General features: G+C 41.2%; 1 protein-coding gene across 2 annotated transcripts in view; it reads right to left on the reverse strand.

Moving 5' to 3' along the window:
• LOC126482328 (uncharacterized) overlaps positions 1 to 27,479 on the reverse strand; it is a 111,598-nt gene that overhangs the window by 40,172 nt on the left and 43,947 nt on the right. For both annotated transcript variants that reach the window (XM_050106389.1, XM_050106388.1), the window contains exon 4: positions 12,357 to 12,560. In XM_050106389.1, coding sequence (XP_049962346.1) covers positions 12,357 to 12,560 — 204 coding nt within the window. The remainder of the gene's footprint in view (positions 1 to 12,356; positions 12,561 to 27,479) is intronic.

The raw sequence follows: 27,479 nt of genomic DNA on the forward strand, positions 1-27,479 counted from the left end.
CCGTAACCAAGAAGAGAACAATGTGGTCTAATTATTTTTTTTACAAGAATAATTATTAACAATGAATAAAAATACCAACAGAACACTTTCAAGCTAATTGCAGAGGAGGGAGGACACGTACATGACATTTTATTTGTTTGTTTGGTGTGTGGAGTATTGAACATTATGTGGTAGCACGTATCATCTGATTACAAGTTCAGAAACTACGTATACGACACATTCAATGCATAATTCAGCATAAATAAAAATGGGGGATTATTTAACACTAAACAAAATGGTGATTGTTGCTGTTGGAAAACTACCTGAAAATTTGGCAAAGTATCAAAATAAAGCAGTGGGGGGTGGGGGGGGGGGGGGTGTCAGATATGAATCAGGATACAGACAGACTGGAAGGTGATAGACAGCTAAATTGGAAAGATATTTTGGGATTATCAGGTGCACAAATGAAAGTTTTTAAAGATGAAGTAAGTAACAGTCAGGCGAGAACAGTAACCTGCTTAGTGAATAGCTCAAAACAACTGACAATAAAATTTAAGACAATAATAAATTACAGAAATACTATTTGAAGACTACAGTAAATGCAAAACCAGTGAAAATTGTATTGTTACTGAAAGAGATCATCCAACTGAGTTAACCAGTGATGTTCTCACTGTACAAGGTGAAAACATGATAAGTAGTGCGACATCAGAATCAAACAGTGCATGTGTTGACATCACCAATCATATGCTAACCTGTTATTCAAAATAGTGAAACTTCAGAGTGTAATTATAAAACAGTTGTCAGGAAAACATTTAGAAGTAAGAGTGAATTAAAAGCAGAACTGTATATTGAGAACATCTGTATGACAAGGGATTACTGTATCTTTTATGTTGACTTAGACTCACAATAATATGACTTTGCATTGGTAGGTTTCTGTGAAAATTTTTACTTGAATAGTGGTTTGAAAAATTAAAAACTGCACTGCATACAAGCACATGCAAAGACAGTGTTGCCAGTAAAATTATTAGGCACAAATGCACAGAAAATTCATTTAAAAGAAAGTACTGGCTGAAGTATAGCAATTATATTAAGGTGTGTGTGTGTGTGTGTGTGTGTGTGTGTGTGTGTGTGTGTGTGTGTGTGTGGCCATAAGCTTTATTTGTGCCAGTCTTTCTTGTGCCTATATGTGACTCAGTATCTCCGCTATATGGTGAGTAGCAACTTCCCTTATCATAATATCATTACATTCCATCCTGGATTTTCCAATGTTTAATTATACTAAGGAAACTTTTCTATTTGAAGTATTATGATGATCATGGGGTTATGTGAAGGTGATGGAAATTTATTTAGTGATATTCATGGTATTACGATGAGGTTTACAGAGTTTTATAGGAGCTATTGGGATTAAGTTTTGTGATTTATTCTGCAGTGTTTACGGTATTTATAATGAGATATGGAAACTATGATGATATTAGGATGGTGATGTATGAGGGACTTACTGGTGTTCCGTATTATGGTTTTAGAGAACGTGTAAGGTGACTTACTCAATCCATTGAACCAAAATTTTCGTCTGTGGTTATGTTGATGATTTTTACCACAATGTTTCTGTGGATCCAACATATTTGTGGTATCTGAATCTCCATTGACAATTTTATTATAATGACATAATATTGGGATGAGAAAATTACTATTATGATCAGTGTGGAATATTGAACATTATGTGGTAGCACATATCATCTGATTACAAGTTCAGAAACTACGTATACGACCCATTCAATGCATAATTGAGCATAAATAAAAATGGGGGATTATTTAACACTAAATAAAATGGTGATTGTTGCTGTTGGAAAACTACTTGAAAATTTCATTGTTGCAATGTAACTGAAGTAAACAAACTTTTGAGTCAAGCTGGCTGTTTCATAATACACTACTGAGAAAGTCTGAAAAATTACTTTGTGATTATTTAAATATACTGTATTAGGAAAATATAATGTAATTGTATGGATAAAAAAAAGTACTAAGCGGCAGAAAGAGAGCACACATATATAAAACGATTTTACGTATGCAAGCTTTTGGAGCCAGTGGCCCCTCCTCCTGGTAGAAGGGGGAGGAAGAGGGGTGAAGGAAAAGGACTTGAGAGGTTTAGGAAAAGGGGAAGAGTTCGGAAAAGTCAGCCCAAACGCCGGGTCCGGGGAGACTTACTGGACGGGATGAGAAAGAAAGATTGTCACTCAATCAGTCTTTCCTTATCATTCCATCCAGTAAGTCTCCCGTGACTCGGGGGGTTTGGGCTGACTTTTCCAAACTCTACCCCTTTTCCTAAACCTCTTCAGTCCTTTTCTTCCACACTTCTTTCTTCCCCTTCAACCTTAGTGCCAGGAGCAGCCATTGGCTCCAAAAGCTTGTGTACGTAAAATCTTTTTTTCTATGTTTATTCTCCAGTTGCCGCTTGGTGAGTATTTTTTATCTATCTGACTATATTAAACTGTCAAAATTTGATTGTTTTCTTTGTTGCATTAGGAAAATGGGAATATTTTGCACTTTTTTCAGTAACGCTGAATAAGGTATGTTCAATTTGTGCGGGCTTGAGTCGTGTGAGTGAGTTGCATTTGCGCACGAGTGTATGCACTTTGTGTGTGTGTGTGTGTGTGTGTGTGTGTGTGTGTGTGTGTGTGTGTGTGTGTGTGTGTGTGTGTGTGGTTGACAAATGCCAATGGCCAAAAGTTTTAATTGTGAAAGACTTCGTGTTGGGCCTATCTGCAACTAAGCATCTCCACTATATAGTGAGTAGCAACTTTCCTTCTCATACTATTGTTGCATCCCGTCCTGGATTTTCCATTGTTTGATTTCTTTTGATTTAAGTTTGTTTTTGGATACTTGAAACACAGTAAACGTTTAACTTCTCCACAAAGAGCTCGGAAAGTCAAATTTCATAATTCCGATACCAGGCCATCACTGGTTGAGCCTCTGAGAGAAGTATATGAAACAGTTTAGATCTGCAGCATGGAAAGGAAAATAGTACTGCAAAGTCTCAGGGACACGTGTTCACCATGAAGTTGTCACAAAACAGTTTAAACGCCTTCTGTGGGTAGGTGGGGACAGGGAGTGAAGATGAAGGTAATCTTGTATGGAAAATGAGACAAATAAGTGATAATCTAGACAAAGAAGAACTGCAGGTGTGACTGTATCTTTTGAGTCCACACTATCTACCAGTGATCGGTCCTATGAACAATATCCTCATGACATCCCTGCAGACCAGTCCAAGTATTTCCAGAAGGTAAGTCCACAATGGGTGCATAGCACTGCTGAGTCTGTAACACCAAATGTCATGTGCTATAATCAAGGACAATCTGGCACTATTTGCTAGATGACGTTAACAGGTAGTAGAGTGTGCACAATGAAACCCATGATGATGTGGTAAGTTCCACATCCATGTATCGTCTACCACCTCCTGGCATGATAATGCCTGCCACTTCAGATAATATATATCACTGTTATGATATGTAAATCAATAATTTTGTTAGTTACACATTTTGTAGCTAATTTGAGTGGTTCATTTATTGAAATGATGTGGAACAATATCAGTTTATAGGACATGAGTACGTCACCAATGCTAACATTAGTGTACACATTTTGAGTCGTCCTCATGCAGCTAAAAAGAGAGAGAGAGAGAGAGAGAGAGAGAGAGAGAGAGAGAGAGAGAGAGAGAGAGAGAGAGAGAGAGAGAGAGAGAGAGAGCTCTCTGCTTTTTTTTCTTTTTTTTTTTTTTTTTTTTTTTTTTTCTTTTTTCTTTTTCTGCGAGTTATGAATTAAAAATTGGTCTAATAAAGTGGAAATATCCAAAATATGTCAGCAGTTTTCTCTCTTTTTCCAGGACTAGCATTTATAGGAAGAGCAAAAGTAGCCGAACTTTACTACTGTGTAGCTCAGTATTATGCTTCTTCCAGCTCAAGCTTTCTTCAGTACAAACACCCAACAATCTGGAACATTCTACCCTGTTTACTGACTCCTGTTCATGTGCTACATCAATTGTTGGTGTAACTGCTTCTTGTACGAAACTGAACATTGAAGCTAGGGGCACACCATTTTCAATTACAATTTCTTCTAGCACTGTATGCAAGAAGTACCAATTGTGCTTCATAAATGTTAAATGGAAGGTAATTTGTGTATGGGGAATAAGAGTGGATGCAAAACTGAACCTTGTAATTTTGTCATTTCTCCCATCACTAAAATTCTCTCTTCTTTCAACATTGTTTGGAGTATTCAGCACAAATTTTGCATTCTGTTTGTTAATTATGATTCAAACCAGTTGTGGGTAAAGGTGTCAGTACCATAGAAGATGAGTTTTTCTAAGAGTGTAACTCAAGACTTGTAATATTTGGTGAGTATATTTATAAGTAAAATTTTCAGGAGAGAGACTCATCTGGAATCCAAATTGGGATGTGCTAAGTACATTGTTTCTACTTAAACGTGAGACTACTCTGCACTACTTTAGTGTGTTTTGGAAAGAAGACAACAGTAAGGAAACTGGATAATAATTATATATAATTCTTTCTTGTCGCCTTTTTTTTTTATAAAGAGGTTTCAATAGCATATTTTAACGCCTGGAAAAGTTCTCTGTACCACTGATGCATTATTTGTAAATCACTAAGGACACTAAATTAAAACAACTTTTTAGAGTTCTGGTTGAAATTCTGATCAGTACCGAATGAGCTTTTAGTTGTTCTAATATTTATAATCATATCAATTTCAGTGAAGGACATTGGTGCTAATTCAAATTGGTTAAAGTTCTGTGGAATACTTTCTTTTATATTCTCTTGCTTCTTCAACTGAACCATTCTTGCTATATGTAAAAAGTGATTGTTAATAATCCTTGCCATTTGTGAAGTATCCATCAAAAGTCATTTCGTTTAATTGATGTGGAATCTTATACAATGACTGGTTGTCCTATCTACCATTTCACAATCGGCTATATAGTTTTAATATTATTGTCTGCATTATTAATTTCTGTCAGAACCTAAGTATTTCTGGACATTTTAATGACTTTCCTTAAAATATTACACCGTATTTTGCAGAATGCAAGTAATGTGAGGTCTTGACTTATTCTGGCCTCTATATAAATTTCACTATTCCTCTTACAAGAAATTTTAACCCCTGGTGTTATCCACTGCTGACACTTTGTTTTGACAACTTTTTTGGAAACCTACTTCTAAGGAAGGAAGGATGATTACAGAGAACAAGCTCAGGTTACAGAAGCATGATGAAGGAAATTGGCAGAGCCCTTTCAGAAGAAGCCGTCCTGGCAATTGCCTTAATTGATTCGGGGAAGTGCACCACCTTGCTCAGTGCTACTTTCAAACACCAACACAAATTTACTTTGAACTTTTAACTTTTTCGTAAAACATTGTGCCCTGTTCTCATGAGTAAGCCTCCTGCTTTGTATGCATACAATTCAGAACAGAAATAAACTGTTTCTTTCAGTTTACTGTGCCTTATGATCAGAAAGCCTAACAACTGGGAACACATTAACTGTTTCCAATATATGGAAATGTCATTGACCAGGATCCTGTTGTCTTGCTGCACATGAGTTGGAAAATTTAGCACTGAAATCAGAATGAAACATCCAAATAATGATTCCAGTTCATTTTTCCTGCCAGAATATTTTAAGAAATCTACACACAGATCTCCACTAACTACTAACTGTTTCTTCTTGTCTGATACGTAACTCAATAATGCCTCTGGATTTCTCATCAATGGCTGAAAGTTTCAGCAGAGGTTATCTATAGATTGTTAGAAGTACAAGAAAAGTATTTTTGTAGTAACAATTCACAAGGACATACCTCTAGGTTCTGATCTACAAGAAAGTTGCTTTTCCCAATATGTCTGACTTCATGTCCAACTTTTACACATGTTGCAACTCTTCCTCCTTCCAAGTTAACTCTACACAAAAATGAAGCTAGTCTACACCTACACGGTTACTCTGCAATTCACACGTAAGTGCCTGGAAGAGGGTTCAATCAAACTATTTTCATACTACTTTCTACCATTCCATTCTTGAATGGCACACGGCAAAAAGGAACACTTAAATATTTCCGTTTGAGCTCCAATTTCTCTTATTTTATTATTATGACCATTTCTCCTTTTGTAGGTGGGTGTCGGCAAAATATTTTCACATTCAAAAGAGAAAGTTGGCGACTGAAATTTCATAAATACATCTCGCCACAAAGAAAACCGCCTTTGTTTCAGTGACTGCCACCCCAACTCACATATCTCACTCTCACCCCTTTTGTGCGATAACACGAAATGAGCTGCCCTTCTTTGCACTTTTTTGATGTCCTCCATCAATCCTACATGGTAAGGATCCCACACTACACAGCGATATTAAAACAGAGGATAGACAACTGTAATGTAGGCTGTCTCTTTAGTGGGTTTGTTGCATCTTCTAAGTGTTCTGCCAACTAAGTGCAGTCTTTGTTTCACCTTTCCCACAATATTATCTATGTGGTCTCTCCAATTTAAGTTGCTCGTAATTGTAATTGTAATTCCTAGGTATTTAGTCGAATTGACAGACCTTAGACTTGTGCGATTTATCGTATACCCAAAATTTATCAGATTTCTTTTAGTATCTTTGTTTAGTGCCAATTGCCACTTTTCGCACCATACAGAAATTCTCACTAGATAATTTTGTAATTGGAATTGATCGTCTGGTGATTTTACAAGACGGTAAATTACAGCGTCATCTGCAAACAATCTAAGGGGACTGCTCAGATTATCACCTAGATCATTTATGTAAATCAGGAACAGCAGAGGGCCTATGACACTACCTTGCGGAATGCCAGATATAACTTCCGTTCCACTCGATGATTTACCGTCTGTCACTACGAACTGTGACCTCTCAGAGGAAATCACTAATCCAGTCACACGACTGAGACAATACTGCATATGCACGCAATTTGATTAATAGACGCTTGTGAGGAATGGTATCAAAAGCCTTCTGGAATTCTAGGAATATGGAATTGATCTGAGATCCCTTGTCGACAGCATTCATTACTTCATAGGAATAAAAAGCTAGTTGCGTTGCACAAGAACAATATTTTCCGAATCCGTGTTGGTTATGTATCAGTAAGTCATTTTCTTCACGGTGATTCATAACGTTCGAGTACAGTATGTGCTCCAAAATCCTACTGCAAATTGAGGTCAGTGATATAGGTCTGTAATTAAATTGGTTACTCCAATTTCCTTTCTTGAATATTGGTGTGACCTGTGCTACTTTCCAGTCTTTAGGAACAGACCTTTAGTCAAGTGAGCGATGTATATGATTGCTAACAAAGGAACCATTGTGTCTGCGTACTCTGAAAGGAACCTGACTGTCATACCATCTGGACAGAAAGACTTGCCTTTCTTAAGTGATCTGAGTTGTTTCGCAACACCTAAGATGTCTACTTGTATGTCACTCATGCTAACAGCTGTTCTGGTTTCAAATTCTGGAATATTTACTTCGTCGTCTTTTGTGAAGGAATTCGGAAAACTGCATTTAGTAACTCCACTTTAGTGACACCATCATCGGTAACATTTCCATCGCTATCGCGCAGTAACTGTATTGACTATAATAGTTGATATCAAGTTCTCCATCTCCGTGGTTACATAGCGTTAAGACTAGCACAGGACATCTATCATTTCCGGACTTTCTACTTCATCTAGGCACACAAGAAGCTCAGCTAACCTATATTGTTTCTCAGCCCCCAATATTCTGATGAAACAAACTCATTTTACTTCCCTAGAAACTGTTACATATATTATTGTCCTGTTCCAATTTCTTTCTAGTTGTTGGTTTATAACATGATTCTAACCTAAGAAATATGCCCCTCTGATTCCGGTAATGACAAGGGTACTGTAAGGAGCAGTCAAATGTAAATCGAACACCTGCCACAAGGGGCCATGGAACGGTTTCATTCAAAAGTAGTCACAACACACATTAAGACATTTATCCCCTGGGAGACTAGATAATCAACACCTGTTTTGCACAATGCAGTTGGCTGCTGACGGATCCACAACTGTACCCACTACCGCATTTCGTTGTCTTTGAAAGAGACATCCTGCTTTGGATTTCTTTGGCAGCAGAGACGTGGAGTGTTTCCACTGTTGGCTTTGCCGTTTACCACAGGCTATCAGATGGAATCATCCTGTTGCACAAATACACCCATCCCACACTGCCAATCAGACGAATGCTACGCTTTAGCAATCTGGTTTCCAAGCACTGCAACATCTTCCATACAACTAGGATTTTTCAAAACGTGAGTTTTAAACCTTTGGCAACCTGAAGAAAGACAGGTATGGACTTTGGTTTCAGTCGGACGAGGATGTGCAAGAGTAGGTGTGGTTGTGGATCCGTCAGGAGCCAACCGTTTTCTATGAAACAGGGATTGACCATCTCTAGTGGGATATAGTCTTAACATGTGTGGGTATTACTTTTAAATAGAACCATTCCACGGTCCCGTTGTGGCAGGTGCTTGAATTTTATTTGACTTCTCTCACATAACTATAATAATATTTGTATTACCTCCAAAGATAACTTTATATGAACAGATTAATTTGCATGGTGGATAGAGTTCTATACAGTAAATGTTAAAATGGACAAAGTTAACATTTGACCATGAAAGTAAAGCAGCACTCACTGAATACCTCACATGTGAGTAATAACTGCTGAGTTTTAAGGAAAAGTCTGCAAGATTGAGGCATATGAAAGCCCAGGCCACCAAGATGTCACTACCACAAAATGCGAGGTTTTAACTGTGACGCTAATAGCAGGAGAGCAGAAGTGGAATGATGGACAACATCATGAAGCTATGAGCAACATGTACACAGGAAAAAGTGGCCATACAAATGCTTCCCCTCACAGGCTACAAATATGATATTGAATTGTGACAATGTAATCCTTCCTAGAGTTTACATACCATCCTCCCCAGTGACAAAGAGTACTGGGACAATACTGTAAAATTATTGTTCCATGTCAACTTTTGTGCTCTCTCCAGTCACTCTGAACAATTTCAATCTTCAGTGTAAATTCTTCTCTGGGGGCAAGATGTAGCAGCCTCTCATTTGCTTCCACAAAGCCCAATGACAAAGTTCTGCTGGAATTTGCCATCACAGCAGTAAATCATCAAATGTGGATCTTTGAGCTATGCTGCCAGCTGACACTGCAGACTAGGTCCTCATAACCACTTCATAAGTCTCTGACCGTCACAAGCTGGGCCTAACCACATCTAGTAAAGACGCCTGTTGACCTGCCCACAGGAAGCAGGCATTGGCACATATCTGTTTGGGTGACACTGGCACAAAGAACTTAGCCCTCTGACATCTTGCTGTTTAAAGACAGGTTACTAGTAGTCTTATTTTGTCATATACAATACTGAATAAAGTGACTGAAGTTGTCATGGACTTCATTATTTGCTGGATTTCATCTATTAGACCTGGGACTACAACTAACTGAGCTCGAGTGTGGACACCCCTGCTGAAGCTGCCATCACCACTTGAGCTCCACTGATGTAGTCACACGACACTACACCAGGTTGGCCTGAAATCACAGCCTATAAGATCTGTAACTGTTCAGTTGACTGTTTCATGCTTGGGTATGACTACTGCTCTTTCAGAATCACTGTTCACGGGACCAGTGCAAATCATTGTTAAGTAAGGACCTAATGCACATGCAAATTCCATATGCAAGTTGTTGGCATCTCTAGGCCATTTTATCACGTATCTCTGCAGTGGTATGGCAACTGATGGCAGCAAGATTAAGCATTTTCCCTTGTAAAAGAACATCTGCATGGAGAATTCAATATTCTGACTTTTGTTATCCTTGTATATAACCAATCTGTGCATACAACCCAATGTACAGTCTATGGCCATACACTTCCCCTCTTCCCTCACACAGTTCAACAAAGCACTAATCCAATAACTTTATTAACTAATGTTTCCACATTCACCAGTTCTTTAATTACACTCCTGGAAATTGAAATAAGAACACCGTGAATTCATTGTCCCAGGAAGGGGAAACTTTATTGACACATTCCTGGGGTCAGATACATCACATGATCACACTGACAGAACCACAGGCACATAGACACAGGCAACAGAGCATGCACAATGTCGGCACTAGTACAGTGTATATCCACCTTTCACAGCAATGCAGGCTGCTATTCTTCCATGGAGATGATCGTAGAGATGCTGGATGTAGTCCTGTGGAACGGCTTGCCATGCCATTTCCACCTGGCGCCTCAGTTGGACCAGCGTTCGTGCTGGACGTGCAGACCGCGTGAGACGACGCTTCATCCGGTCCCAAACATGCTCAATGGGGGACAGATCCGGAGATCTTGCTGGCCAGGGTAGTTGACTTACACCTTCTAGAGCACGTTGGGTGGCACGGGATACATGCGGACGTGCATTGTCCTGTTGGAACAGCAAGTTCCCTTGCCAGTCTAGGAATGGTAGAACGATGGGTTCGATGACGGTTTGGATGTACCGTGCACTATTCAGTGTCCGCTCAACGATCACCAGTGGTGTACGGCCAGTGTAGGAGATCGCTCCCCACACCATGATGCCGGGTGTTGGCCCTGTGTGCCTCGGTCGTATGCAGTCCTGATTGTGGTGCTCACCTGCACGGCGCCAAACACGCATACGACCATCATTGGCACCAAGGCAGAAGCGACTCTCATCGCTGAAGACGACACGTCTCCATTCGTTCCTCCATTCACGCCTGTCGCGACACCACTGGAGGCGGGCTGCACGATGTTGGGGCGTGAGCGGAAGACGGCCTAACGGTGTGCGGGACCGTAGCCCAGCTTCATGGAGACGGTTGTGAATGGTCCTCGCCGATACCCCAGGAGCAACAGTGTCCCTAATTTGCTGGGAAGTGGTGGTGCGGTCCCCTACGGCACTGCGTAGGATCCTACGGTCTTGGCGTGCATCCGTGCGTCGTTGCGGTCCGGTCCCAGGTCGACGGGCACGTGCACCTTCCGCCAACCACTGGCGACAACATCGATGTACTGTGGAGACCTCACGCCCCACGTGTTGAGCAATTCGGCGGTACGTCCACCCGGCCTCCCACATGCCCACTATACGCCCTCGCTCAAAGTCCGTCAACTGCACATACGGTTCACGTCCACGCTGTCGCGGCATGCTACCAGTGTTAAAGACTGCGATGGAGCTCCGTATGGCACGGCAAACTGGCTGACACTGACGGTGGCGGTGCACAAATGCTGCGCAGCTAGTGCCATTCGACGGCCAACACCGCGGTTCCTGGTGTGTCCGCTGTGCCGTGCGTGTGATCATTGCTTGTACAGCCCTCTCGCAGTGTCCGGAGCAAGTATGGTGGGTCTGACACACCGGTGTCAATGTGTTCTTTTTTCCATTTCCAGGAGTGTATTTCCATTTGCATTATATCAGAGAAATCTTTAACATGCTGCACAATCAGTACGAGCAGATTAGGAATAATCTAAACTATTATCAAATGTGTGAATCTTAGGGAACCTATGATTTGCTATAGTCATTGGATGGTGCCTCATGATTTTTATACCTAAATTTGTAGCCGCTCTAAGTTATCAAATGCTAATAATATTTGGTAATGATTATTTCTGTTTTTAAACTTCTTTGCTGATTAAAATTATGCAACAGACTGGAATTCAGAGCCAGAATGTTGTCTTTTGCAGACAAAACTCTTACCAACTTAGCAATCCTCGCACAACTCACAACCCCCACCCACGACATCAATTCTGCCAGTACCCTCCTGCTTCCCAGGTTCCCACTTCATATCCTGGTCTGGCAAACAGTTTTAATCTGGCAAGTGCACACAGTGCTGCGGACTGAAAGATTCAGTCTGGATTATTTCACTTTTACCAAGTTTATACTTTTTCGTATCAATTCCTGCAATGTTCTGCACTAGAGCACCCATATATCACCATCATTAAGTGAAACTGCTAATACAGTAAGACTGCCTGTCTGGGTGTAATGGCTTGCATTAACAATATCTGTTTAATGTGATAAATATTAAAACAATTGCATTGCACTTATGGCAGGTCTTCAACTTCTCATGAAAGGAATACTTATAATAATTACCGTGCCCAAAACACACGAACTTACAATACAAGGTGTGTGTGTGTGTGTGTGTGTGTGTGTGTGTGTGTGTGTGTGTGTGTGTGTGTGTGTGTGTGTCAACAGTTAATGATTTTCCGCCATGTGTTCATCTCCCTCTTACAGACTGGATTTCTGTACAATACAAATGAAACTTTTCTGCAACCAACAACCTTTAACAAAGAAACTAGTTTGCAAAGTGCAGTATTTATATTATGCTTGTAACTTATGATTTATGTATACCAACCAACCTGTCATATCCCTCATCTTTAGAACTTCTCTTTTTATCCAAATGTTTCTTCTGTTTCACCAAATCACTGGCATACTTTGCTTTCTTCTTCATAAGCATACATTCCATTTCTTCGATCTCTTTTAGTTTTTGGTTGATATCATTTTGAATTTCCAATAATTCAAGTTGAGTTGATGAACACTTAGGCACAATGTTTTTTATACGTCTGCCAATATAAGAAAACAGTGAGCACTAATTATAATACAGCCCAGAGTAGTACCCAAATCACAAAATATTTCAATCGGTAGTCAACCCTCTACCCTACCCATAATGCTAGTTGGTTCAAGTGAGACAGAGAGCAAAAAATCTTTTGAGATGTGAATAAAGAAAAACACAAAATGGAAGCTTAACACACCAACACTATGAACAAAAGATTTTTATAATTACCTCTAATGCTAAATTGAAAAATATACACAATGAGAAACAGCAAAATTTATTCCATATAGTTTACACTATAATGAAAACAAACGTTAAATCTTGTGTGTCCAAATGCTTGTTGACTATGACAGCTACAATTGCGAAAATAAATACAGAAATTAGTCAGCACTGAACTGAAAAACAGCTAAGACTCTTGATAAAGGCCAGGCCACAGTGTTACATTTTTCACCTCTCCATTGATTATTAAATATTATTCATGCATGGAATTAGGAACTGTACTCCTCAGAAACATCTGACTAGCCATGTGAGGCATAACATATCATCTCGATAAAGTGATGTGTTAACCATTCCATAAGCTGTACTGCAGGCAACCTTTGGGCGGCAAAATAACGGCACAGCAGCTTTTACTAATAACAACATGAGCACTTGTGAAGGAATGTCACGAGCAGCCAACGACACAAACTGGCAAAGTACCCACACAGTGTAACCAACTGAAATTACTCCAAGTAATGGATTAAGTCACTCAGATCAGACATTTCAAGTAACTTCCATAATATGAATTTGACCCTCACTACCCCAGAAGATATATTGTCCATCATAAAATCTTTCAAATCAAAAACATCTAGTGGGTATGACGAAATATCAACAAAGTTGATTAAAGAATGTGATTCTGAGCTAAGTAACATATTAAGCTATCTGTGTAACCAGTCATTTATCAGTGGAATATTTCCTGAACGGTTGAAATATGCTGAAGTTAAGCCACTGTTTACGATGGGAAATAAAGAAATAGCATCAAATTTCCGTCCAATTTCACTGTTGCCAGCATTCTCAAAAATTTTAGAAAAAGTAATGTACAATTGGCTTTATAACCATCTTATCTCAGATAACATACTGTCAAAGTCACGGTTTGGATTCCTAAAGAGTTCTGATATTGGGAAGGCTATCTACACTTACAGTGAAAATGTGCTCAATTCATTTGACAAAAAATTGCAGGCAACTGGTATATATGGTGATCTGTCAAAGGCCTTTGACTGTGTAAATCACAATATCTTTTCAAATAAATTAGAATATTATACTGTAACAGGAAATGCTGCAAAATGGTCCAAATCTTGCATCTCTGGCAGGAAAGAGACATGTATCAAGCTATCAGGCATCATCCAACTGGGAAATAATTACATGTGGGGTCCCACAAGGTTCCATTTTGGGGCCCTTACTTTTTCTTGTGTATATCAATGACCTTTCATCAGTAACATTACCAGATGCCAAGTTCTTTTTGTTTGCCGATGATACAAACATTGCAATAAATAGCAAATCAAGTGTAGTCTTAGAAAGATCAGCTAATAAAATATCTGTGGACATTAATCACTGGTTCCTAGCCAATTCTTTGTCACTAAACTTTGAAAAAACACACTACATGCAGTTCAAAACTTGTAAGAGGTGTCCCACAAGTATATGACTAACATACAATGACAAGCAGATAGAAGAAATGGACAGTGTTGAATTCTTGGGATTACAGCTTGATAATAAATTCAACTGAGAGGAGCACACCACAGAACCAGTGAAGCGACTTAACTAATCTCTATTTGCAATGCGAATTGTGTCAGACATAGGGGATATAAAAATGAAAAAGCTGGCATACTATGCTTACTTTCACTTCATAATGTCATATGGGATTACTTTTTGGGGTAATTCATCAAGCCAAGCTAAAGTTTTCCGGGCACGAAAACATGCAGTAAGAGTCATATGTGGTGTGAACTCAAGAACATCCTGCAGAAGCCTGTTTAGGGAACTAGGGATACTAACTACTGCTTCCCAATATATTTATACCTAAATGAAATTTGTCATTAAAAATATATCACTTTTTCAAATCAACAGCTCAATTCATGGAAACAATACTAGAAATAAGAATAATCTTCACAATGATTTAAAGTCACATAGTCTTGCACAAAAAGGTGCGCATTATTCAGTAACACACATTTTCAATAACTTGCCAGCAGCCATAAAAAGTTTAACAACCAATGAAATTCAGTTTAAGAGAAGCCTAAAGGATTTATTGGTGGCCAACTACTGCTACTACATTAATGAATTTCTCAGTAAAACCAACTGATTTGTGTACATAATATATATGTACAGTATAACTTCTGCACCATTTCAGTGCAGTAATGTGTTCATTGTAAATAAGTATTATAGTAGTTATATTACATGTGTATTACCTTATAAATAAATTAAAAAACTTTATTTCAAATTCAGTGCATTAGTATTTGTAAGATGACTTTCATACATTGTTCATTAAAAAATGACGATCATTCCACTTGGGACCTGTGGAATGGTACATTAGCTTATTTGTTTCAGTTGTAAATATTTGTCATGTATTGTTGTTTTTCTGACATGTTCTACATCCTGGAGGACCTTCTCACTACAGATCAATTGGAATGAAAGTAAATCTAATCTAATCTAATCTATGCAGATGGAAAACCCAAAGTGTTATAACCTTTAATCACTAATAAAGTGCGTGGAGATACAAAAGTAGAAACACTCGCGGGTTACATGTTACTAACTCCGTATCTGTCACTCGACTGCCGGGCCGTGACATGCGGCCGGCGCCGTTCATAACCAGGTGGCGCTCCCGCACTCGGCCGAGCTGCGGAGCGCCTCTATCGCCGTGTTCGCGTACTAACGTAGCGGCCCTTTTGAATGTCGTGGCACTGTCACAACACTTTTCCCCCCTTGAAAAAAAAAAAAAACGCTCACTTTCGTGGAGACACGGACAGTGCGGAGACATCCATGGCCTCTTGGGAGGTCCCGAGAAGATCCCGCGGAGAAACACGAGAGTATGGTCGAAAATGTCCAGGACGGAAGCTGGCGCGTGGAACGTGCCTCCTGGACGAGATGATGGGTGGAAACTCCGGAGCAGCATCCATAGGTGTCGTGGACCTGGGGGTGTGCTCCAGCGAGATGGGTCCCGGAGAAGGCGGCGGCGCGACTGGGGCCGGTTCCGGCGTACTCGGAAGCAGTAGCGACGGCGGCGGCAACAACACGCCCGGAAGATCGGCAGCAGCGACAGGACTGGCTTCTCGGACTGGTGGAGACGAAAGAAGGGGCGGCGGTACCGGCGTGGCCACCACTCGTGGGCGCATCTGGTCGTAATGGCGAACAACCATGCCGCCGTCCGTACGTATTTCACAAAGCCGGCGGCCGCGAAGAGCCTGGACCACCCCTGGAATCCATTTAGGGCGAGATCCATACCCCCGTGCCCACACGTCGGCGCCCACCGGGTATTTTCCCGCACTAGGGGACACAGTACAAGGCCTGACAGGGTGAAGCAGATGCAGTAGGGTGCGCGGTTGGCGGCCATGCAAGAGTTCAGCAGGGCTGCGATCACCCAGAGGCGTGAAGCGATAAGAACTCAGAAATTGCAACAGAGCGTCATCTGTGGAAAAATCACTAAGGAATTTTTTCATTTGGCTTTTGAAAGTGCGGACAAGGCGCTCGACCTCCCCATTCGATTGCGGATGGAAGGGCGGTGCTGTAACATGATGAATCCCTTGTCCAGTACAAAAATCACGGAAGGCCTGCGAAGAGAACTGAGGGCCATTGTCCGTGACAATCGTGGATGGAAGACCTTCTAGCGCAAAGATTTTTGACAAAGCCAGCGTCGTCGCCGCAGTGGTGGGCGACGGACAGCGAACAACAAACGGAAACTTCGAGAAGGCGTCAATCAACAGTAGCCAATAAGTGCCGAGGAAGGGGCCGGCAAAGTCAGCGTGCACCCGTTCCCACGGCTGCGCCGGATCAGGCCACGGAGAGGGCAGAGTACGAGGCGCAGCCAGTTGTTGAACACACTGAGCACACGCAGCGACCATGTGGGCGATGTCCGAATCGATACCGGGCCAATAAACGTGCCTGCGGGCCAGGGACTTAGTCCGAGAAATCCCCCAATGGCCCTCATGCAATAGTTTGAGAACAGCTTTGCGAAGAGAGGCGGGCACCACAACCCCGGGGAGATGCGCCATCCGTGGCCAGAAAAACAACACCCTCACGAACAGACAGACGAAGGCGCAAGGCATGGTAGTTGCGAAGGGGATCCGACGCCCGGCCCTTGGTCCTGTCCGGCCAACCCCGCTGAACAAAACCAATCACCTGACGCAGGACCGGATCCCGCGCAGTAGCCGACGCGACCTGCGAACCTGTAAGTGGAAAACCCTCGACCGCACAACGTTCTTCCTCATCAATGTGGAAACAGAGGAGTTCATCGCGATCGAAAACCGGGTCGGGGCCCATCGGCAAATGCGACAACGCGTCAGCGTTGGCGTGCTGGGCCGTGGGGCGATAGTGAATCTCATAGTGAAAACGAGACAAGTATAAGGCCCAACGTTGCAGGCGGTGAGCTGCCTTATCCGGAACCGACGCCGAGGGGCTGAACAGAGAGACCAGCGGCTTGTGGTCGGTGATGAGGTGAAACTTAGAACCATACAAAAAAACGCTGAACTTTTTCAGAGCATAAACGATAGCGAGCGCCTCCTTTTCTATTTGAGAGTAACGCCGTTGGGCATCGTTGAGGGTCTTGGAAGCGTAGGCGATGGGTCGTTCCGACCCATCCTCATACCGATGGGCGAGAACAGCCCCTAGGCCATACTGTGACGCGTCAGTCGCCAGAACCAAGTGCTGACCCGGACGGAATGTGGCAAGACAAGGCGCCGACTGCAAATGAGCCTTCAGGCGGACAAAAGCCTGCTCACACTCGGCGGACCAACAGAAAGGAACGTTTTTGCGTAACAGCTGATGCAGAGGATGAGCCACCGCCGCTGCGGAGGGAATGAATTTGTGATAATAAGCAACCTTGCCTAGAAACGCCTGAAGTTCTTTGACCGTAGACGGCCGGGGTAGAGCGGTAATGGCCGCAACGTGCTGTCGTAGAGGACGTATACCCTCACGGGACAAGTGGAAACCAAGATACACAATGGAGGGTTGGAAGAACTGAGACTTGTCCAGATTGCACTTCAACCCTGCTGAATGCAGAACCTGAAACAGTGAACGCAAATTGCGAAGGTGCTCCTCAGTGGAGGCCCCCGTGACAACAATGTCATCCAGGTAGTTGATGCAGCCGGGAACGGAAGCCGTGAGCTGTTCCAAAAACCGCTGAAAAATGGCCGGCGCGCTAGCGACGCCAAATGGTAACCGCTGGTACTGATGCAACCCACAAGGAGTGTTGATGACGAGAAATTCCTTGGAAGATGCATCCAGCGGCAACTGATGGTACGCCTCCGATAAGTCAAGTTTGGAAAAGAACTGGCCCCCAGCGAGCTTGGTAAATAACTCCTCAGGACGGGGAAGAGGATAAGTGTCAATGAGGCTTTGAGCATTGACAGTGGCTTTAAAATCACCACACAATCGCAGACTCCCGTTTGGTTTAGAAACCACCACGACGGGCGATGCCCATTCGCTGGAGGTAACAGGAAGGAGAATCCCCGAAGCTGTTAACCTGTCTATCTCAGCTTTGACAGGCGCACGCAACGCCATCGGAATAGGGCGTGCCCGGAAAAACTTAGGGCGAGCCGTAGGTTTAAGAGTAATGTGGGCTTCAAAATCCTTGGCCCGACCCAGACCCGCAGGGAACACGGACGAGAATTCAGAACACAAGCCATCCAGCTGTTGATACGGAATGTCCTCAGATATGAGGTGCACATCATCATCAATGGAAAACCCGAACAACTGGAAAGCATCATAACCGAACAGGTTTTCAGTGCCCGCATGATCCACCACATAAAACGTGAGGGGCCGAACAACAGACTTGTAGGCAGTGGAAGCATCAAACTGGCCAACGATAGGAATTTTCTGCTTATTATAAGTTCGTAGATTTCCCGTAACTGGAGACAAGGAAGGGGAGCCTAACTCCAAATACGTGCGAGAATTAATGAGAGTTACTGCAGAGCCAGTGTCCACTTGCATGCGAATGTCTTTATCCAGAACACGAACAGTAACAAACAACTTATTTGTTTGAGAAAGCACACAGTTAACATCCATGTCCGATGCCTCGTCCTCGTCGACAGGAACTTTAGGGGACTGACACACAGAAGCAATGTGGCCTTTTTTCCTACATGAATTACACGTGGCCCAACGTTTTGGACACGCGGCTCTGTCATGCTGTACGAAACAACGTGGACAAGAAGGAAGGGCGGAACGAGCCTGCTTCTGTGGTTGCTGTTTTCGCTGCGAGCGTGGCGGCCCAACGCGACGTTGTTGACGCGAGTGCACCGCCGCCACATTGTCGTTTTCCTGTGAAACAGGCACATTGTCTGCATCGAAAGTGGTGTGTACAGCGCCTACATCACACCACGCGTCTATTTGCGCACCAGCAGCGTGAGACACTTCAAACGATTGAGCGATGCCGAGAACTTCCGACAACGACGGGTTTGGCAATTGTAAGGCACGTTGCCGAACCTCTTTATCAGGAGCAAGCCGTAAAATAGCGTCCCGAACCATTGAATCAGCGTAAGACTCATGATGAGTGTCCGTGACAAACTGACATTTCCGACTCAGACCGTGTAGTTCCGCCGCCCAAGCCCGGTAAGATTGATGGGGCTGTTTACGACACCGGTAGAAAGCCACGCGGGCGGCAACGACATGGGTGTTTTTTCGGTAATAGTTAGACAATAAGTCACACATTTCTTGGAAGGACAGAGAGGCAGGTTCCCGCAGAGGGGCTAACTGAGATAACAGCTGATAGATCCGTGGGGAAATCCAAGATAGAAATAACGACTTACACATAGGAGCGTCGACAACACCGAAAGCCAAGAAGTGTTGCCGCAAACGCTTCTCATAATCCTCCCAGTCTTCAGCGGCCTCGTCATAAGGAGGAAACGGAGGCGGAGAAGAGGAAGACAGACGATGAGTAAGCGACGTCGACAACGCCTGAATAGCAGCCGTCAGCTGTGTTTGTTGCGCCTGAATAGCAGCCGTCAGCTGTGTTTGTTGTTCAATAAGCGCTTGCATAAGCTGTTCCATGTCTGCCCCGACACGAACACACAAGTCCACAACGCAGGGGAAAAAAAAATATCCGACCTCGTCGCCAAAAAGTGTTATAACCTTTAATCACTAATAAAGTGTGTGGAGATACAAAAGTAGAAACACTCGCGGGTTACATGTTACTAACTCCGTATCTGTCACTCGACTGCCGGGCCGTGACATGCGGCCGGCGCCGTTCATAACCAGGTGGCGCTCCCGCGCTCGGCCGAGCTGCGGAGCGCCTCTATCGCCGTGTTCGCGTACTAACGTAGCGGCCCTTTTGAATGTCGTGGCACTGTCACAACACAAAGGTCATAGTTAAACCCCATACTATTGACCTCTCAGGGAGTAGGGGCACAGTGAAACTACAAACATGTTTCGTAAGATTTGACGAACAAGGTGACATCAAGGATGATCTGTATCAGCGTGAGTTAGATACAACGAATAATATCCAGGATGAACAAGTACAAGCAATAAATAATGTGAAAATATTTAACATTGACACAAAGTTAATTTTAGATACAGGTTCAACTACCAACCTAATGTTAAATGCATTTTTCTGTTAACTAAAGAAGAGAGGCAAATTTCCAACATTTCCTGTCCAAAATTGCTAGGTGCAAACTGCTACAGGCAGTAAGATTAAATTGGTAAAACATCAGGCACTTATTCCATTACAAATTGCACATTTTACAGTAAAGTGCAATTTTCTTATAATTGGCAAACTTATAGTTAACTGTCTTATTGCCATGGACACATTTAGAACATACAAAACACAGACTGACATAGGTAAAGGTAAATGCCACTTTTATGTAAAGGATCAGATTTTTTTCTATTGATTTGATAAAAGTAACAAAAACAAACCAGAGTCAAATGTAATAGTACAGTCTTCCTTTCGAACTGTATATCTCACAAACAAATTTGACTCTGAACAACAAGCACACATTGATAATGAAACATTCTGTTTTATAAATTATAGAACACAGCAATCAGTAATTCTTTTTTGCAGGTTTTTCTATGAAAATCCAGATATTGGCTAGTGCCTAGTTATTATCAATGCACTATTTTCTAGTATCGATGCATGTAAGTTCCCTGTTGTTCGGGTGTCACTCACAGTTCTGCGATTGACGCCCAAACAACAGGGAACTTACATGCATTGAGATTAGAAAATAGTGCATTGATGACTAGGCACTATCCAAAATCTGGATTTGCGTAATAAAACCTGCAAAACAAAGGACAACTGATTGCTGCTCTCTATAATTTATAAATCATATAACAGTCACTCAGTGCAACCACTTTCCGAATGGAAGGTAACCTGAGAAACATTTTGTGTAATGTCATATCCTATTTCATGGACAAAACGAGATGCAGTAAGGGAAGAGATCAATCATATTACTAAAAGAGGAATTATACAACCTTCCTTCATTTTTCACCCTATTCTAGTACTATATTATCAGTAAGTAAACCAGACGGATATCTAAGATTAGTTCTTGGTGACAAAGATTTTACGACCAGTACGCATAAGACAGACCAGACAACTTTGGACGAACAGCTTTTAAAGTTTTACAATACCAAATACTGCAGTACACTCTACCTCAAGGCGTCCTGCTAGCAAATAAAGCTCCATGAATAAAGACGAAAATATACAGTATTTGTTTGTGGTGGCAGAAGTTACGAATTCCGTGTTCTACCTTTTGGACTGAACATTAGCGCAGGCACGTTTATATCTGCACTGGACAAGGTCTTAGGACAAGAATTGCTTAGCAAAGTCACTGTTTTTTGGGCTGCTATGTCCTAGAATTCATTTGGTGTACCTTAGTAATAAGAAAAATGCAAAGCTTTACTCACCACACACTGTGATGAAGAAGAAACAAATGGAACTGATTACAGTAATACTGCCACTGTCTCATGGGGCTAGGAAAACAAAATGCCAGGACAGTTCTGAATCTGCTTGGCAAAAGGAAATACAATATATACTAACATGATAAAATGGACCCACAGTTACCATTCACAAAAAGATAATAAGCATTGGCCAACTTACTGACAACAAGGTGAGAGATGATATAACAACATGATATAAGCTTTGTTCATTTAAGCTAAAAATGTATACGTCTAAGTTTTGTCACAAAGTTGTACCTTCGTAACATCAATTAAAGTCACAGTCTATGGGACTAGTCATCTTCAACTCTTGTCAACATAAAATCACCAACTACAAAGCTTATTGCACCACTAAGGCGGCCACCAGAAAAGCCCTATCTCAGCCAAAGCTCAAAGCATTTTGATCTGCACAATGGTCTTGGACCCCCTATTTATAATTTCAACAACTGTGGCATCAGACAAGTCACTTTTCTAATATTTGCACTTTTTGTAATACTGATAATATCTTGTCCTACCCTGGTTTCTCCAGTAGAAATTCTTCCCTAACGCTTCTTGAAATAATTTTACCATTTTCAAAAAAATATATATATTTCTGGATGGTGGACTACTTTTCCTATCCCTGCCTTCAGGGTCTGAGATGAGTCCAACTGCTTGTTGATGGAGAGAGAGAGAGAGAGAGAGAGAGAGAGAGAGAGAGAGAGAGAGAGAGAGAGAGAGGGGGGGGGGGGGGGGGGGGAGGGGGGTCTGTCCTCACAAACTGTATCTTAATCTTAGATTTTCCAGTTGTTTCCTTCTGCCAAGACTTCAGAACCCTTCCTCTGCCTCACTCTAGCCTCATCCTGTGTGTGCTGCATCTCAGTAGACCTTCATCTGCCTTCCACGCTACAACAGTTTTACTTGGCTAGCATGTGACCCAGCTAATTTGGATGCCAGTGCTCCATTACAATTAAATTATCTGCTGACAAAAACATTGGATGACAAGGTGGTTTGTGTCCAACAATCTCATTTTTGATACAGAACACCATGATAATTTCCATGATTGTTCTTTCTTGTACTCTACTTAACTGTGTAACTTAAGCAGTCATGAATAAGTGTGGCCACTGAGATAGCAGATTGCTGCCTTATCTCACCCTGCCTCCATTGGTATCTAGATCCAGGAGTAGTCAGCACCTAGAGAGCAATTTTCTTGCACAGCTGCCAGTTTTCTCCCCCATATACCTTCAAAATTCTGAAAATCAGATAGCTTGACGTTCTGAATTATTCTTAGCGCTTCTTTGGTTGTTTATTTTTTGTTTATATATAAAATTAATTTACTGATATTACTACAAGACAAACACACAAAAACCAACATAAATACAGTAAAAAATAAATAAAGACCCTTAAATGCTAGATACAAATACAAAAACAAAACCAATTCAAAATTTTATAGCACTACACACTTCTTTAGGCTATTTACTACTTTACTCATTAAACACTCAATCTCTCTTTTTACAACTATCTGAGCACACAGCCTGAGAACACTAATTCTCTTATACGTGGCAACGTTGGTGTCATATAGAAGCAGTTGGGATGGGACACTTTGGTAGCGAGAGCCTCCAAAAAAAAAAAAAAAAAAAATGTGATAGGAAAGGGTTATTTTGCTCGAACAAATGGTGTGATGACATCACCTCATTGCAGACATCAGTGCCAGTCCATAAGCTTTCTCTCTCTCTCTCTCTCTCTCTCTCTCTCTCTCTCTCTCTCTCTCTCAGGTGTGGGCTGTGTTCACAAACCTCTTAACATGGCCATGCAGTGGTGTCCTAACACCACCAAGTGTTGACAATGATTTGTTGTGGCCTTGACTCATTCTACTTGCTGTGACTGCTTAGTTATGATATTGTCATAGTTCTATTTGTAGGAATCTTGAAAGGATTTGAATGCTCCCACTACTCTTTACAAGCTCCTACCTAAAAATGGCTATAAAACTAAATTTTTTGACCTCAGTCCTTCAAATATTTTGATAGAAACATTCTACCTTTAACAGTATCTCCCTTTTTCTCTTTCTTCTTCTTTTTTTTTTTTCTTTAAATTTAAGTACCTTAGTGATTTTCTAGTCTGCTCTGGCACTCATGACTGCTCAGTCCATTTCATTACACAAGAAATACCAACACTGATTACATACTTAATCTTAACACTAATAGACACACATTTCTCGCACTCATGGTTGTCAAGTCTCTTCGCTTCGTATCTCTATGATTACATAGAATTATACACATCAATTGTTTTAATGCTCAGTGCTGCCTGGTGTCTCAGCTTTGTTTTCATAGTAATAGCCACCATTTATACAGTTGTTTGTTACTGATTCTTTCTCACTTTAGCATCTATTTGTTGCAATACATGTACCATTTGGTCTTTTACTTTCACTTCTTACCTTGTTTGTTCTCAACAGAAACTTTACCACACTTTATGACACATACCTTTTTAACATCATTCCTAACCAATGGCCCCCTGCCACTGCTGTCACCATCTTAGATCAGCCAGTTTTCTGTATAACTTATCCCTTTAGGTTGTCCTACCCATGTACATACTCCAATCACCTTACAATGACTTACGGACCTATGGATGTCAGTCAGTCAGATCAACACCGAACATTGTATATCGACCGAGTATAAACCAAAGCTAAGATAAAGTTTGTGCTATGTGCTGTCATCCAGTAGAATGTGCGTAAACAGTAAGTTTACCAACAGAGCACAGAAAAAGCATAGCTGTGAGCCTCCATCACGTAGAGCCAGTAGGGTGTTCGTTCGTTGTCACAAGGATACCAGGTTCGAGCCTGCTCATGCCAATTTTTGTACTGTAACAGGAGTGAAGTTGGTGTATAGGACATGTTCCCGACATGTATAAGAACTGTTCAGAGTTTATAGCAATGTTTTATTGGCAGTCCACTTTCACTTCATTTATTTGGAAGTAGGAAACCTATAAAGTACATCTGCAGTTTCACAGAATAAACAATCAGAAAAGATGAATAAAGAAACAATTGCAGCACATGCCAAAGTATTAATAGTACGAAGAAGAAATCACAAGCCACATGGATAAGTGGATGAGCCATGACAAAAATTGTCCTCATACTTCCATGGGTGACAGCAGCTACACCAACCAACCCAAAACATTCAAGTTGACCAAGAGGTTAAAAAGTAGTAAAGGAACTCTGAAACCCTTGTTGTGAACCATGGTGATGCCAGGCAGTATTGTATGCTTCACACGAATCATGAAAAACAGTGATATGGTGTTCGTGCTTGGCAAAAGGTTGTCAGATGGCTATTTTAAACTGGACCAGGGAGACCACATATGAACTGCCGTTCCTGGAAGCAACATTGCTATCAGTATAAAAGGCCTTGTGATTCAAAGTTCCCACAAAATCACAGTACACTATTCTTTCAAGCAACAATCATCAGACTTGTGACTAAGCAGGCTAGGATATTTATACTTCCCCTCTTGTTTTGCCATCTGCCTCCTTAAACTTCATTTCTTCAATTTTACCTAATTACCATTAACATATGTGAATATTATCTGCATTTTCATAGCAGAGAAAGGTTGGCCTTAAGTTTTAAAGAATATGACACCAGATCTAATTTTGTGCTTAGTTTTAGGTATGTAATTGATTTTCTAATTTATTTTGACTATTCCTAGGTAGTATCTTTTGTTATGGGTTGAAATCAGTAATTGTTTTGTAACTTAACTTCTATTGTTGACTTATCCACAAATATCAATTCTGTACTAATTGTAAACATTTGGAAGACTAAATACTAGTAATCTTAAAGGATATATTGGGTTCTATTCAAAAACACCTTAGCAAAGCCAGCCCTTAATTAATTCTGAAGTAATTAACACTTTTGTCGAAAGCATTGTTTGCTTAACTATATTTGTTCATGTCAAGATTTAAACAAATAATTCGGCTTAACTCTTGTAGTAGAAGAAACTGTTAAAAAGACGAAATTTTTCGATGTATTCAGTTAATTTAATGAGTTACATTTTAATTGTAATTTCTGTAAATTTAACTTTGTAGAATGTGTAGTTTCAGTACCTATTATTGCGATGATATATAAGGACCCAATTTTCAGTCATGAGACCGTCACCTCATGACCGAGTTTCAGACGAGGAACCTGTGTTGGTTAGAACGACAACAACGCGTCAACTTAACAGCAGCAGCAGTGATACACCAATAGACCATGTGTTAAAGCAATGACAGAGCATCGCTTCTTGAAAAAAAGTAATGTAAATTAACTTATCGATATGTAACTACAATGGAACCGCTATATGTGCCCATACAATGGTAATTACTATTATCTTTGTATCGTAGTGTATAAGAAAGAGATTTCGTTGTTTCACGCTTTTGTCTTCTCCTTTGTCTTCTGCATCTGGTTGGTTCGGATGTCCTATCTGACGGTCGCATATAGATCATGGTCTGTAAATAATTATTTCAATCATATGTAGTGTCTTGATCATTTATGTTAAATAAATATGCAAATAGCTTGGTAGTATGTGTTCTTTTGGTAGTAGCAAAAAGTACCTTCTCTGACCCATAATTATCATTTATGTAATAACTAAATGTTGCCCTGGTCATTTTGTGCAAGTCCATTGTTGCATCGATGCCATTAGTGTTTAAAATGATAAAACTATTTTAATAATCATTTAATTGCAAAAAGTATTAAAGACAATAATCTAGATAAATGCAGAATGGTATCTTGAAATACTTTTTTCATTTCTTTTTGTGGGCCTGAAGTACAGTTTTATTAAAAACAATTATTTCAGTTGTATACGCTGCCACTGCACATAGGCAGCTACACTTGAGCATCAAGCCTCACAGAGAGAAATAAATAATTAATTGGTTATTATATTTAATTTTCTTATCGCCAATCCTAAGGGCCCGGGTTCGATTCCCGGCTGGGTCGGAGATTTTCTCCGCTCAGGGACTGGGTGTTGTGTTGTCCTAATCATCACCATTTCATCCCCATCGACGCGCAAGTCGCCGAAGTGGCGTCAAATCGGAAGACTTGCAGCAGGCGAGCGGTCTACCAGACGGGAGGCCCTCGTCACACGCCATTATTATTATTATTATTATTATTATTTTTATTATTATTATCATCGCGTAACTAGCAGCAGGAAAAGGTAGTTTTATTTACAAAACAAGTGTTTATATGGGAGGTTGTGAAAAGTGAAAGTAAACATCTGTGAAAAATAACTGTGCATCTGTTGGCTACATTTTTTACTGTAATCAGTGTCCAAATTACAAACCCCATTTTTCAGCCAGTGTAGCAACGCAGTACGTCGACACTGAGGACAGGAAACAACAAACGAAGAAACAAAGTAGGGGAACCGCTACAGACTGACTGGTCCAAAGCTGTCAATGGAACTTAGGGCTGATGATACTGCCTTGTCACTGTTTGTTTTGTTTTAGAGCGCAAAAAACAACTGAGGTCATACGCACCCAAGTCAAAACTATACAACACAAACAGAGAGATGAGAGAAACGACTATATGTCAGTCTCAATGGACAGAATAGGAGACAGCTAAACAAGACATATGGGAAAAGGGCTAAAAAAACACCATACAAAAATGGACATCCAAAACTTAAAATTAAATGGCCTTCGCCATATTGCTTCAGCGCATAGAAAGTATAACACAGGCGACAGCCTGTGCTTCATTTGGGTGCAATGCATACAAAGTGGTGGGGCAGCGCCACTGAGTAAATGACAATGGCTAAGAAGGCAGTGCCCATTACACAGCCGAGTTAAAATAATCTACTCCCGGCTTATTCCTGTGGAGGGAGGACCATTGGCGATATCAAA

Source organism: Schistocerca serialis, chromosome 5, assembly GCF_023864345.2.
Source record: "Schistocerca serialis cubense isolate TAMUIC-IGC-003099 chromosome 5, iqSchSeri2.2, whole genome shotgun sequence".
NCBI classification, from domain to species: Eukaryota; Metazoa; Arthropoda; class Insecta; order Orthoptera; family Acrididae; genus Schistocerca; species Schistocerca serialis.